Source organism: Pristiophorus japonicus, chromosome 16, assembly GCF_044704955.1.
Source record: "Pristiophorus japonicus isolate sPriJap1 chromosome 16, sPriJap1.hap1, whole genome shotgun sequence".
NCBI lineage: Eukaryota > Metazoa > Chordata > Chondrichthyes > Pristiophoridae > Pristiophorus > Pristiophorus japonicus.
The window spans coordinates 16,971,622-16,985,092 of record NC_091992.1 but is presented as its reverse complement, the minus strand read 5'-3'; the positions used below and the strand labels follow the sequence as shown (position 1 = coordinate 16,985,092).

Here is a 13,471-nt window from a genome sequence, read left to right as displayed (position 1 = left end):
TATGCCACCTACTGGTGTATTGTAGCCAATGCATGTTTCCTCATGTAGTTTTGAGGAAAGGATATATACATTTGAAATGTTAACTTGTCTTTTCTCTGTACAGATTCTGGCTAATCTGTTGCATATTTCCAGCATTTTCTGTTTAATTTCAGATTTTACAGCATTTATGTTTTTCATTTTTTTTAAAAGAATGATCAATATTTGGATAAAATAGCAGATGCTAAAATCCTGGAATCATTTAGGAACTTGGAAACTTTGGAAACATAGGAACAGGAGTAGATTATTCAGCCCCTCGAGCCTGTTCCACCATTCAATTAGATCATGGCTGATTTGTATCTTAACTCCATCAACCCACTTTGTCTGTGACCCTTCACAACCATACCTAACCAAAATTCTATCAATAGAAAGAAAGACTTACATTTATATAGCGTCTTTCACGACCACTGGACGTCCCAAAGTGCTTTATAGCCAATGAAGTACTTTTTGAAGTGTAGTCACTGTTGTAATGTAGGAAACGCGACAGCCAATTTGCGCACAGCAAGCTCCCACAAACAGCAATGTGATAATGACCAGATAATCTGTTTTTGTTATGTTGATTGAGGGATAAATATTGGTCAGGACACCAGGGATAACTCCCCAGCTCTTCTTTGAAATAGTGCCATGGAATCTTTCACATCCACCTGAAAGGGCAGACGGGGCCTCGGTTTAACGTCTCATCCGAAAGATGGCACTTCCAACAGTGCAGCGCTCCCTCAGCACTGCACTGGAGTGTCAGCCTAGATTTATGTGCTCAGTTTTGACATTTTCAATCGAGATAGCCTCAACAGCTTTTAGGGGCTAGAGAGTTCCAGGTTACCTCTAAGGTTTGTGTGAAGAATTGGTAACAATTTAGGAAACAGTTGGATATGGCAATAGAGTAAATGTAAGGTTTGTCTGGATGAATGAGCTAAGATAGGTCAAATGCATTTCCTCATCTGTAATTAGCTTGTGACCTGCCGTGCACTTTCAGCATTGTCTCTAATTTGAGATTTCCAGAATTTACGTTTTTTTTCTTTTTATTTCTACAATATAAATAATTCCAGTTAACACTTCAGACTACAATGCAGTAAAAATATGTGATATATTGTCTTACAATGTGATCACTTGCAACAAAAACTAAGCAGATCAGGAACTGCTGCTTTGGGACGTCCAGTGTTCGTGAGAGGCGCTATATAAATGCAATCTTTCTTTCATTTTCCAAAATTGGGGAAACCACACATTTATAATGACCAAACTGAACAAGACCATTTCTTGGAACATTTTAATATTACTTTGTACCTTTGTTCGCATGAATTGGGTTGCATATAGTTCTATTAGTAATTTCAACTGAGTAGAAACATTATTGAATTGTTATGCATTTCACAAACTGTTATTTCTTTTTTAGCAAGGTGATAGTATTTAACACAAAAGCAAAATACTGCGGATGCTGGAAATCTGAAATAAAAACAGAAAATGCTGGAAATACACAGCGGTTCAGGCAGCATCTGTGGAGAGAGAAACAGAGTTAACGTTTCAGGTCGATGACCTTTCGTCAGAACTGGAAGAAGTTAGAGATGTAACAGATTTTAGGGGAAGGGCAGGAAAGAATAAAAGGGAAGGTCCGTGATAGGGTGGAAGGCAGGAGAGCTTAAATGACAAAAGGGATGATAGTATAAAGCAAAAGGAGAGGGTAACAGGACAAGTAAAAAAACAAAAGGTGAGTCTAGAAGAGGTGTAAATGGGAATTTCGGGACGCAGATCTTTTAGGGACAACTCTGATCAGTGCTTTTGCGTACCGTGAATTCCACGTAGAGAGAGATCCTGTGGGAAGGAGAAAGAAAGGAGGACAGTAAGAGTATGTTTGAGTTTGTGTGTATGTATTGGCACATGCGGTGGAGCCTGGTCTCCAGTTGTCTTGGATCCCCTTGTCACTGGACCAAGACCTTGCTCCGCCAAGCTCAAGTGGTAGCAGACGTGCAACGGCCACCCCATGTTAATAGGATTCATGCACAGGCATCTTCCACCGTTTAAAATGAGTTCATCAGTCACCTGAGAACTCATTTTTAGTGTGGAAGCAAGTCATCCTCGACCCCAAGGGACTATCTATGATGATGATGATAAATGGGAATTGCAGAATCATCAACAGTTGCCATGTGAAAAAATAGGGGCAGAAGTTATGGTCTGAAATTGTTGAACTCAATGTTGAGCCCGGAAGGCTGTAAAGAGCCTAATCAAAAGATGAGGTGCTGTTCCTTGAGCTTACGTTGAGCTTTGCTGGAACCGTGTAAGAGACCGAGGGCGGAGAGGTTAGAGTGGGAGTGGAGCAGAGAATTAAAGTGACAGATGACCGTTAGCTCTGTTTCGCTCTCTCCACGAATACTGCCTGACACGCTGCGCAGTTTGGAATCCCACCATTTCAGATTTTTCCAGCATTTATATTTTTTTATTTTTTTAAAAGAAAAAAAAAGTGTGTGATCAATATGTGGATAAAGTAGTGGAAGCCAAAAACCCTGGCACGGCTGAGGAACCTAGCATAATAAGGAGTACTGGCATTGAACTGAGGGCAATGCCTGCCCAGAGGTGGCAACTTGGCCCTGGTCACATGACGGTGGAGGCCGGCTTTCCCCCCCCCCTGTCACGTGTGACGGAGGGGCGGAGCCGAGTCCTCCTGTATCCCAGAGTGCAGTTGGCCGGCGATGGCGGCCACCATGGAGGAGGACGAGCTGGAGTTTGTGGACGAGCTGGAGGGTGTGCTGCACCTGACCCCGGAGGTGCAGCAGGCGATCGAGCAGGTAGAGGAGGGGGAGAGGGAGAGAAGCAGCAGTGGGAGAGGGAGGGGAATGGGCGCCATGACCACCGGCGGAGTGTTTGTTGACAGCTCGGTGACAGCTGGCTGCCTCGGTCGCCCTGGCAACTCTCAGCAAGGCCCACCGCTCGGCAACAGCCACTTTTAGCCAAACCACCGGGGCTGCTTCAATTTTGGTGAACGCAGACAGACACACACAGGCCCACAGCTTGTCAGTGGGGATCGGTTTCGGACTGACATTAACTGTGACCCCATTTTATTCACAGTTGCCATGTGAAAAAATAGGGGCAGAGGTTATGGTCTGAAATTGTTGAACTCAGTGTTGAGTCCGGAAGGCTGTAAAGAGCCTAATCGAAAGACGAGGTGCTGTCCCTCGGGCTTCCGTAAGACAAAACATCGGTAAGACAAAGACCCTTGACCACTTTCCATGGGGAGCCGATTATCAGCAAGGGCAGAACATCGACGACGAGGTTCAACACCGCCTCCAGTGCGCCAGTGCAGCCTTCTGGAACTGTGTAGGAGGCCGAGGGCCGGAGAGGTCAGAGTGGGAGTGGAGTGGAGAATTCAAGTGACAGATGACCGTTAGCTCTGTGTCACTCTCTGCCCGGATACTGCCTGACACGCTGAGCATTTTCTTGAAAGTATTCAGCAGTTTGGAAACCCACCATTTCAGATTTTCCAGCATTTATGTTTTTAATTTTTAAAACTGTGATTTGAGTCATTTTTTAAAAACCCAAGTGTGTATCACGCCCAATGGGTGACGGACCTGCCCTTAGTTGACAAACCCAAATCTGGACACGATGGAGTAAATGAGATCAACCCAGCAGTGGATATTTTTGTGCACTTGCAATATCCGTAAGACAAAACATCCGCAAGGCAAAGGTCCTCCAGCAACCTGACCCCGCCACGCAGCGCTGCACGCCCGGTCATTAAGATCCACGGCGCGGCCCTGGACAACGTGGACCACTTTCCATGCCTGGGGAACCTATTATCAGCAAGGGCAGACATCGACGATGAAGTTCAACACTTCCTCCACTGCGCCTTTGGCTGCCTCAGGAAGAGAGTTTGAATCTCAGGCACTTGCAATAAGAGAAAACATTTAAAGCTTTGATTTTTTTTAAATAAAAAAATGTCCATAGAACAGAACCAGGACGAGGCAGGCAAAATTGGTACTTTTGATGAGGCAGCCTTTATTTCCCAAAGGTGTTGACTGACCCTGGAATACACTTCCAAGAGTGTCAGCCTAACTTTTATATCTTGTTGAAATGGCATGAGCTTCGACAGTAAGTTTTGGCAGGGTATTTGACAGCTGAATCTGACTCTTACCCATGTACAGGTTCCCTGGTTGATATTTTTCCTGTCCCAATATTCCCTAGAATTTAGAAGAAGAGGAGGTGATCTCATTGAAACATCATTAAATTCTTAGAGATTGACAGAGTGGATGCTGGGAGGATGTTTCCCCTGGTTGGGGAGTCTAGAACTAAGAGTCGTAATCTCAGGATAAGGGGTATTTAGGACTGAGATGAGAAATTTCTTCATTCAAAGTATTGTGAATCTTTGACATTTTCTATTCTAGCTGTGGATGCTCAGTTGTTGAGTTATAGACGAGACAGAGAGCGATAGATTTTTGGAGACTTATCATCATCATCGAATCGAGGAAGACTTGCTTCCACTCTTAAAATGAGTCCTTAGGTGGCTGAACAGTCCAATACGAGACCCACAGTCCCTGTCACAGGTGGGACAGATAGTCTTTGAGGGAAAGGGTGAGCGGGACTGGTTTGTCGCACACTCTTTCTGCTGCCTGCGCTTGGTTTCTGCATGCTCTCGGCGATGAGACACGAGGTGCTAAGGGAACCAAGGAATTTGGGGATAGAGCAGGAAGGTGAAGTTGAGGTTGAAAATCAGTCATGATCCTATTGAATCAGGCTCACAGGGCCAAATGGCCTATTTCTTCTGTAAGTAAGAGATAACCCATTGTAGTACTCTTATTGTAGTGGAGATCAGCTGACTCATTACAGACTAGGAATTGAACCTACAATCTTCTGGGCTGAATGACACACTGCTACACGGGACAGTGGTTTTACCCATTAGGGTGTAAGGGAAGCTGGAACGATGTTTAAATTGTGCTTCCAAAGCTATCATTTTTTTCAGTCTTTCATTTAAGCAGCACTTCCTTGATCGGTTTGATATTTTATATGCAACTCTGTACTGCCAATTTCCCCACATGCTAGAACATTATTATAATGTTTTTGACGCCAGCATTGACCAAACTCAAATGTGCAGATTGAATTCTGTTCTTGCCAAAATATAGTGTTTAAAAACAAAATTTATACATGTGCAATACCACATTTGAAGTAATAGTAACACTTAAAGGCTGAGCATTATTTTTCCTGAAATTAAAACTATAAAAATGAACGAATTGGATAATACAGCCTGTAAACGTCATCTGAAGTTTGTCCTAAAGGTTGCCATTGTTGACTGCTTTCACCATAGTCAAAAGTTGTACAAAGGGAGAATTTCTTGATTTGAAATATTTTCAGAATTCTCTCAATTACACAGACTAATGACTGGTTCGTTGGACCACTTGTGGCTAGCGGCAAATTGTGTGTGAAAGCTGGGGATCTGAGGAGAAAGGATACAACTCAAAGAAAAGTCAGATGAATCGGAAATTGTATTTAATACTGATATATGTGAAGTATTGGATGTTGGGAAAAGCACCAAAAATGAATAATAAATGATATAATCTTCATTGCATAAATAAAGTGGACGGGTGGAAGATTCAGCCATGCTAGTTGACAGTGTTGGCAGTGTCCTTGCCTTATTAGAAAGTGACTCCGGTAAAATAAGGTTTTGGGGTGTATAAATGGTTCCGTGCATGAAAGATGATCGCGTCGACACTTGGTAGAACAGTTGAGATCACGCTGGGATTGTTACACCCAATTTAATATTAGAAAAGATTGAAAACAAGACGCTAGGTAGGTTCTGAGTTTTGGATCATCGAGCTATATTGAGATGACAAAGGACTTTGACCCAGAACCCATTTTCCTTTGGGGGGAAAACTCACTTGCAACTGCTGAGGAGCAGAACAGGGTTTTCAAATTAAGAAGTCAATAGGATGGATTTGGAGATCTCTTTGTGAACAACAACATTGTTTTTTTAAACAAAGGAATTTTTGTGAGATTGGATAGCATTGTCTTTTTACCTTGGAGATCTGGGATCTTACCTAGTACAGCCTGAAGGCCTCTTCCCTCTGGGTAAAGGATCCTTTTTTGTGAACTAAGGTCTTGGCCAGTATCAGTCCTATTCCTGCACTGTGGTCAAACTTGTCTGTAATTTATTTTGAGAGGCACCACAGATAATTGGTCTGGGAATTGGCAATCTCTAGTTGATGCAGTCAGGACTGCTCTTCTCAAATTAGGATTAATGTGCGTTGTAAAGGATACTTCATCTTACCCCAGCCGGAGTCGATGCCTTCAGGAGAGGATTAGGGGGAAGTGCCAAAATAAAAACAAGGACTAGCATATAAACCGAGAACCATAAGAGATTTAAATGATTTTCCTCAGCTTCACATATGAAAAATTGTTAAAAGTAAATTAAAACTGCACAGATTCTTTCCTCAAGATTGATTGTGCAGGGCCCTTAGTGTTGTTGAATGATAAATATTGAATAAAGTGCTTGACAAATCATATTGCCTGAATCACACAGGTGTTCCCCAGCCAGGACCCCTTGGACAGGGCTGATTTCAATGCGGTGGAATACATCAACACGCTCTTCCCAACAGAACAGGTAGGACAGCTGAAGGAATGGTTGGATTTTTTTTCTATGATGTGCGGTTTCTCCATATGTTGTTCCAAATAGTAACCATGTTGTTCTGGTCGCCTGAAGGTTCAGGACTGTCTATTCCAGCCATCAGAAGATACTTGAAGAGTGGACAGTTGCCTGTAATTGGGCTGTGAAGCGGGGTGTATTTTATTCACATGGCACCTCTTTATTGTTCTGTGTTCTTCTGAAAAAGTTAATTTGTCGTGTCACTTGGGGGCAGTTACTCTGTATTGAGAGCCCCTCAGCGAGACTTCTGGAGAGTACCAAAATTATATGATTTAGTCGTTCACGTGTCACCGGTTGTGCGACATTGCTGTCTACAAAATGGCATTTGTCTACGTAACTGACTGCACTCAGTGATTCATTTTACATGAAATTTTTTTAACATTTCTGAGAGATGTGATCTGTCGAGCCTGCAGCCCAGAAACAGGCCGTTGGGCTCCAAGTGCTAAGGTGCTCTGTAAATGCAAGTTCATTCTTACTGAATTGTGAATCGCATACAGTTCTGGGCTCAGCATCTCTGATGAGGACAGATGCAATCATAAAGCTTTCTGCCACTTTTACTGGCTTATTGTTGCTTTGAAACCAGATATGGCAGGTCACTGGGATGCTGTAAATAATAGAATTAAAACCAAGTTTTTGCAACAGGTAGGAGAGCTGATTAAAGGAAAGCAATGTCTGGAGGGAGTCCTCACTCAAAACACTATAAAAATATGTTCAGTAAGATTCTCCTTGATGTTGTGGCAAATCATTACCAGTGGATATTCACCAGGTCACACCTCCTTACTGCTTCAATAACAATACTTAAAAGGAGATGTTGTGGAGCAGCTGCGTTTGAAGCAATGGGTAACAAAACTTTTGAATTGTATTCAGCCAGTAGCACACTTTCCTAACATTGAGTGGCTCTGATTGGCGTTTGGACCTGTCTGCAGTCAGGGACCCTGGTGCATTCAGTGGAGCCACTCTGAGATGCCTCCCTATTGGTTGCGTCTGGAGCAGGCAAACAACAAGGAAGTCCAACCCAAGAGGTTTCTATTGGAAGTCAACATTTGACAACAACGCCAAGAAGAATTTTTTGCATATACTCCATGGAAGGGTATCGGTCCCTACTGAGTGACTGGCTACAGAGCAGCTCTGGAGTGGGGGTAAACCTGGGAGCAGATCTTCAGCCCCCGCACCCCCACCCCCCCCCCCGCCCCTCCTTAGCTAGGAAAGGTACATGGGGTGTCGGGAAACCATCTAGAAAGGAATGAGGGAAGGAAATAAAACTTTTCCCCAAAAATCCCATCAATGGCATATTTCCGTCTGCGCTTCAAAATAAGTAGAACTTACCAATAATCGAAAGAAGTTGGCAAATCCTTAAAAAGATCTTTTGTAGGATTTTCTAAGTAATTGGTGACTACTGCCATCAATTCAGCCTTGCACAAATTAATCCCCTTTAAAATGACGGTTGGATGAGGTGCCAGCTCTTGCAATAATTTCCCAGCTCTTCAGTTGATTTATTATGCAAGGTGCTGGCATACTCCATTTGAAGGAAATAATTCCAATATAGCTCATTTTCTGGCTGTACCGATTGAAGCTGTTTTTTTAGGTGGTACAACTTGTGGAGCGTTCACACTTTCAGTTTAGTATCAGTGTGAAGTGGTTTTGGCTTTGCACCAATACTAAACTAGTGGAGGGTAAATCAGGTGTCAATGCCCAAGCTAACACTGAAGCAAAGTGGAGTGAGACTACCTCCACCAGGGCGTCTCACTAATTTTCACTTTGTTGGGAGGTCAGGTTGGGCGCTGACTTCGGAGTCAGGCTGCATTTGCAGTATAACTGCAGTGTTGCTCTGAAACACAATCTCTTTGCACTGATGCTATAGTGTGAATGTCCCCTTAGTTACTTGTGAGGAAAACACAGAACTCAACAGGTAGAGAAACTGACCAACTCTGTTACTTTATTATTGTGTCTGGTTAGTGCCAGGACTATTCTAAGCAGAGGCTGTTTAACATTCAAGTTTTTGTTCCCTGCAGTGTATCTCGGTGAACTTGCCTGCATTAGTGTGCCAGTTGTATGACTGCCAGTTAATAGTTCAATTGCATTGAAAAATCCTCTGTTGGCCATTCTTCTAAGCGAATGGCCCAATTGTATTAGATGGAGTGCTTAGGATCGATATGAATAATGGACTGTAAATTAAGGTTGGAAAATTTGCTATTTGCTTGAAGGATTAACTGCGCTTTTATTGTGCTCCACTAGGAGTCACTGCTTTACTGAATTTAAAGCTGCTGTTTACTCAGTTTAGCCTTTCACAGACTTAATGCTCTTATTCTTGCTTTTCTTTCTCCCCATAGTCTTTAGCCAACATTGATGAAGTTGTAAACAAGATTAGACTAAAAATAAGGTGAGTGAAATAAATTGTTAATTCTCTTTACTGCTAGTATGGGTTCCACAGTGTACCGATTTATAGTTACTCATTTAAATATATATGTACATACAAGTGAAAATGGCTCTTCCATTCATTTCTATCTTTGTGAGGTGTTGTGACAACAAGAACAGTTTTTAATTTAAGTATTTACATTACCTAATGCTCTTGTGCACCACATACCCACCTTCCTTCCACTCCTTGCCCTACCATTGGTGGCCGTACCTTCATCTGCCTTGGTCCCGTGCTCTGAAATTCTCTCCCAACACCCCCTGCCTCTCCACTTCCCTCTCCTCCTTCAAACCCATCTCTCTGACCATGCTTTGGTCATCTCTCCTAATATCTTCTTTGCCGTCCATTTTTTAAAATGACATCTCCATGAAGTGCCTTGGGATGTTTTTCTACATTAAAAGCGTTGTATAAATGTAGGTTGTCCTAGCTAATAAGTAGCTAGCTGTAACAGGTTATGTATGCATAAAGCTACCCTTCATAATGCACGTAACTATGAGGCAGCGCTCTGCACAAGGGAGTGGGACTAATTGGATAGCTCTTTCAAAAAGCTGGCACAGGCTGAATAGTCTCCTTCTGTGCTGTATGATGCAATGATTAACTCTACCTTCTAGCTTTAGAATCACTTTGATATGTTGGATATGTTTCTCTCTCTTCCCAGTTGCAGGTCATTTGTAGATAGAGTGAAAAGTTGGGGTCCCAGCACCGATCCTTGGGGTCACCACTTGCTGTTTCCCACCAGTCCAAGCATTCCCATTTATCCCGACTCTCTGCCCATACCTCTCAAACAATTTCCTATCCACATTAATAGGTTGTTTCTAATTCTGTGTATCATAATTTTAACTAGCAAACTCTTTTACAGAACCTTAAGAAAATTCTGAAAATTCATGTCTTTGATATTCATGTGTTTTCCTTTGTTCATGACCTCTGATTCTGTGAAAGAGGTTTTATTAGGCTTGTTAGTCATGAGTTACCAAAACTATGCTGACTCTTATCAGTGTATACGTTTCCAAGTGCTCACATACTTTATCACCGATAACAGATTCGATAATCTATTATTTACATTTACCAACGTTTACTTAGTTTGTCCTTTCTCCTTGTCAACATTCGCAACTTCCAATTACATAGCACCTGTAATGTAGTAAAGTACTCGAGGCATTTCACAGAGCTGTGAAGAAATGGACATTGAGCCAAAGAAGGGCATTGTAGGCGGCATGACCAAACGCCGGTTGAAGACGTGGGTTTTAAGGAACGCATTAAACGAGAGGGAGGCAGTGTGAGGCAAGGCAGTTTAGGGAAGGAATTCCAGTGAGTGGGACTTGCATGACCAAAGGCACGGCTGATGGTGGTGAGACAAAGGGAGGGAGGAATGCACAAAAGCCTGGGGTGGGGAATGGAGAATTTGGGTTGGGGGTGTTATAGGGTTCTCAAAGGTTTCTGAGATGGTGGGGGTGGGTGGTAGGCTTGTGGGAGTGAGGCCATGTAAAGATAAAGACAATAATTTTAAATTTGAGATGTTGGGGGATTAGGAACCAATGCAGATTAGTGAGGACAGGGTAATGAATTAGAGACTTGGTGTGGGATAGATTGTAATAGCCCATGCCAGCCTACAGCAGTAGCTGGAAAACATCCAGTTAGGGACAAGTAACAGTTATGCCATATAAGTGCCAAAAAGAGAAACCCTTGCCATCTTTCCGTTACCTTCAGTGCCACCACCATTGTCGAGTTGCTCACCTTCAACATCCTGGGGGTCACTGTTGACCAGAAGTAGACCTGGGCCAGCCATATCAACACTGCCTACAAGAAAAGGGCAAAGACTGGGATCTTTGTAATGAGTGCTTCACTTCCTTCCTGACCCCTTAAAGCCTCGCCGCCAATTACAGGGTTACCGTCAGGAGTTTGATGGAATCTTCACCACTTGGCAATGGCTGCAGCCGCAATAACATTCAAGAAGCTTGACATCAACCAGTTTGCATGATTGGGGGCTCTCAGTGGACTCCATATCCACTCCCTCCACGTTGCACTGTGGCTGCAGTATTTGTAATTTGCAGGATGCACTGCAGCAACTCGTCAAGGTTACTTTAGCAGCACTTCCCTCACCTGCTACCTCTACCAAAGAGAAGGACAAGAGAGGCAATGTTGTAGGAATACCATCACCTCCAAGTCCCACACCATCTTGACTTCGACATGTATTGCTGTTCCTTCATTGTCGCTGGGTCAGAATCCTGCAGTACTCTGCCGTTGTGGCAGCCCCATCACCACAAGGATTGCGTCAGTTCCCAGTAGTTTATCCATTACAATTTTTCTGATCGTAGAAATGCCCTTTACTATTTCCTACTCTTCCCTCGATTTTAAATTTTGATCCTTGTTTTCAAATCCCTCAAGGCCTCGCCCCTCCCTATCTCTGTAATCTTCTCCAGCCTTACAACTCTGAGATCTCTGTGCTGAACTCTTACGCGATTTTATTTGCACCACCATTGGTGGCCATGCCTTCAGTTGCTCAGGCCTAAGCTCTGAATTTCCTCCCTAAACCTCTCCACCTCTCTACCTCTCTTCCTCCTTTAAGACGCTCCTTAAAACTTACCTGTTCTGTCCCAATATCACCTTATGCGACGGTGTCAAGTTTTGTTTGATAATGCTTCTGTGAAGCGCCTTGGCATGTTTTGCTACGTTAAAGGGGCTGTATAAATGCAAGCAGCTGTTATATGCAAGACTTGTATTGCTAGTGAATCTTCCATGACAATGCAGACAGGGTGTCAAGACTAAGTGTAGTATTCAAGTGAAGTGGTGTTAGTAGGCAAGGGATAATTGGACCAAGGAATGCAGACACAATTCAGTTCGCATTTTAAAATTATATACTTCTAGCTCTAATTTTATATAATACTTCGAATTTATGTTATTATTTATAATTAAATAGCAACTTTTGTGGCAGTTTGGGAAGTAGAGTTAGTGGAAGTGTAGGAGTTTCTCTGCCGTACAGGTTGAGGACCTGCGAACTGCAAAACTGATGCGCTACAGCGCCATTATTGGTGGGAGGGTATAATTACTACCTGACAAGTTTTGATTGGCAGTTTCCATTCTAAATGTAAACAAAGGAATTTATAATGAGGAAAATTGACACAAGTGTGACAGAAATGTGAGTAAGGTTTTGTATATAAAGTTTGTGTAGATGTAAGATTTATGAATGTTATACACTTTGATTGCACAGCGCTTGCAAAGAGTACATTGTGTATTGGGTTTATTGGTATGGATGCATATACACTGCGAGCAATGTGTAATTAAGTGTTGAAGCACTTTGGTCTTAGTTCCCTGGGTTGGGTCAGGCTGAGTGGGAATTGTAAGAGGCCTTTCCTACATTAATGGAGGAGTTTCGTTGGTTGGGTCACTAGGAAGCACTTTTCAAATGGAGGAAAATGTACAATCTTTGCTGAGCTTATTTTTTTGAACAAACCTGAAAAATTGAACATAAGAAATAGGAGCAGGGGTAGACAATTTGGCCCCTTGAGCCTGCTCTGCCATTTAATAAGATCATGGCTGATCTGATCATGGACTCAGCTCCACTTCCCGCCTGCTCCCCATAACCCTTTACTCTCATCACTCAAAAATCTGTCTATCTCCGCCTTAAATATATTCAGTGACCCAGCCTCCACAGCTCTCTGGAACAGAGAATTCCACAGAGTTGCAACGCTTTGAGAAAATAAATTCCTCCTCATCTCAGTTTTAAATGGTTGGTCCCTTACTCTGAAACTATGCCCCCTAGTTTTAGCTTCCCCTATGAGTGGAAATATCCTCTCTGCATCCACCTTGTTGAGCCCCCTCATTATCTTACATGTTTAGATAAGAGCACCTCTCATTTTTCTGAACTCCAATGAGTATAGACAGAACCTACTCAACCTATCTTCATAAGTCAACCTCTTCATCTCTGGAATCAACCTAGTGAACCTTTACTGAACAGCCTCCAATGCAAATGGATCCTTCCTTAAATACGGAGACCAAAACTATATGCAGTATTCCAGATGCGGCCTCACCCATACCCTGTACAGTTGTAGCAGGACTTCTCAACTTTTATACTCCATCCCCCTTGCAATAAAGGCCAACATTCAATTTGCCTTCCTGATTACTTGCTGTACCTGCATACTAACTTTTTGTATTTCATGCACAAGGACCTCCAGGTCCCTCTGTACTGCAGCACTTTGCAATTTTTTTCCATTTAAATTATAATTTGTTTTTCTATTTTTTTTCTGCCAAAGTGGATAACCTCATAATTTCCCACATTGTACTCCATCTGCCAAATTTCTGCCCACTCACTTAGCCTGTCTATATCCCTTTGCAGATGTTTTGTGTCCTCTTCATAATTTGCTTTGCCACCCATTTTTATATCATCTGCAAACTTGGCTACATTACACTCG

The 13,471-nt window shown here is 42.7% G+C and overlaps 1 protein-coding gene across 1 annotated transcript in view; it reads left to right on the top strand.

The window, feature by feature from the left end:
- The first annotated feature begins 2,710 nt into the window (after positions 1-2,710).
- Positions 2,711-13,471, top strand: part of vps53 (VPS53 subunit of GARP complex) — a 274,701-nt gene continuing 263,940 nt past the window's right edge. Inside the window, exons 1-3 of the mRNA XM_070857048.1 lie at positions 2,711-2,810; positions 6,530-6,610; positions 8,983-9,032. Coding sequence (XP_070713149.1) covers positions 2,715-2,810; positions 6,530-6,610; positions 8,983-9,032 — 227 coding nt within the window. The 5' untranslated portion in view covers positions 2,711-2,714. The remainder of the gene's footprint in view (positions 2,811-6,529; positions 6,611-8,982; positions 9,033-13,471) is intronic.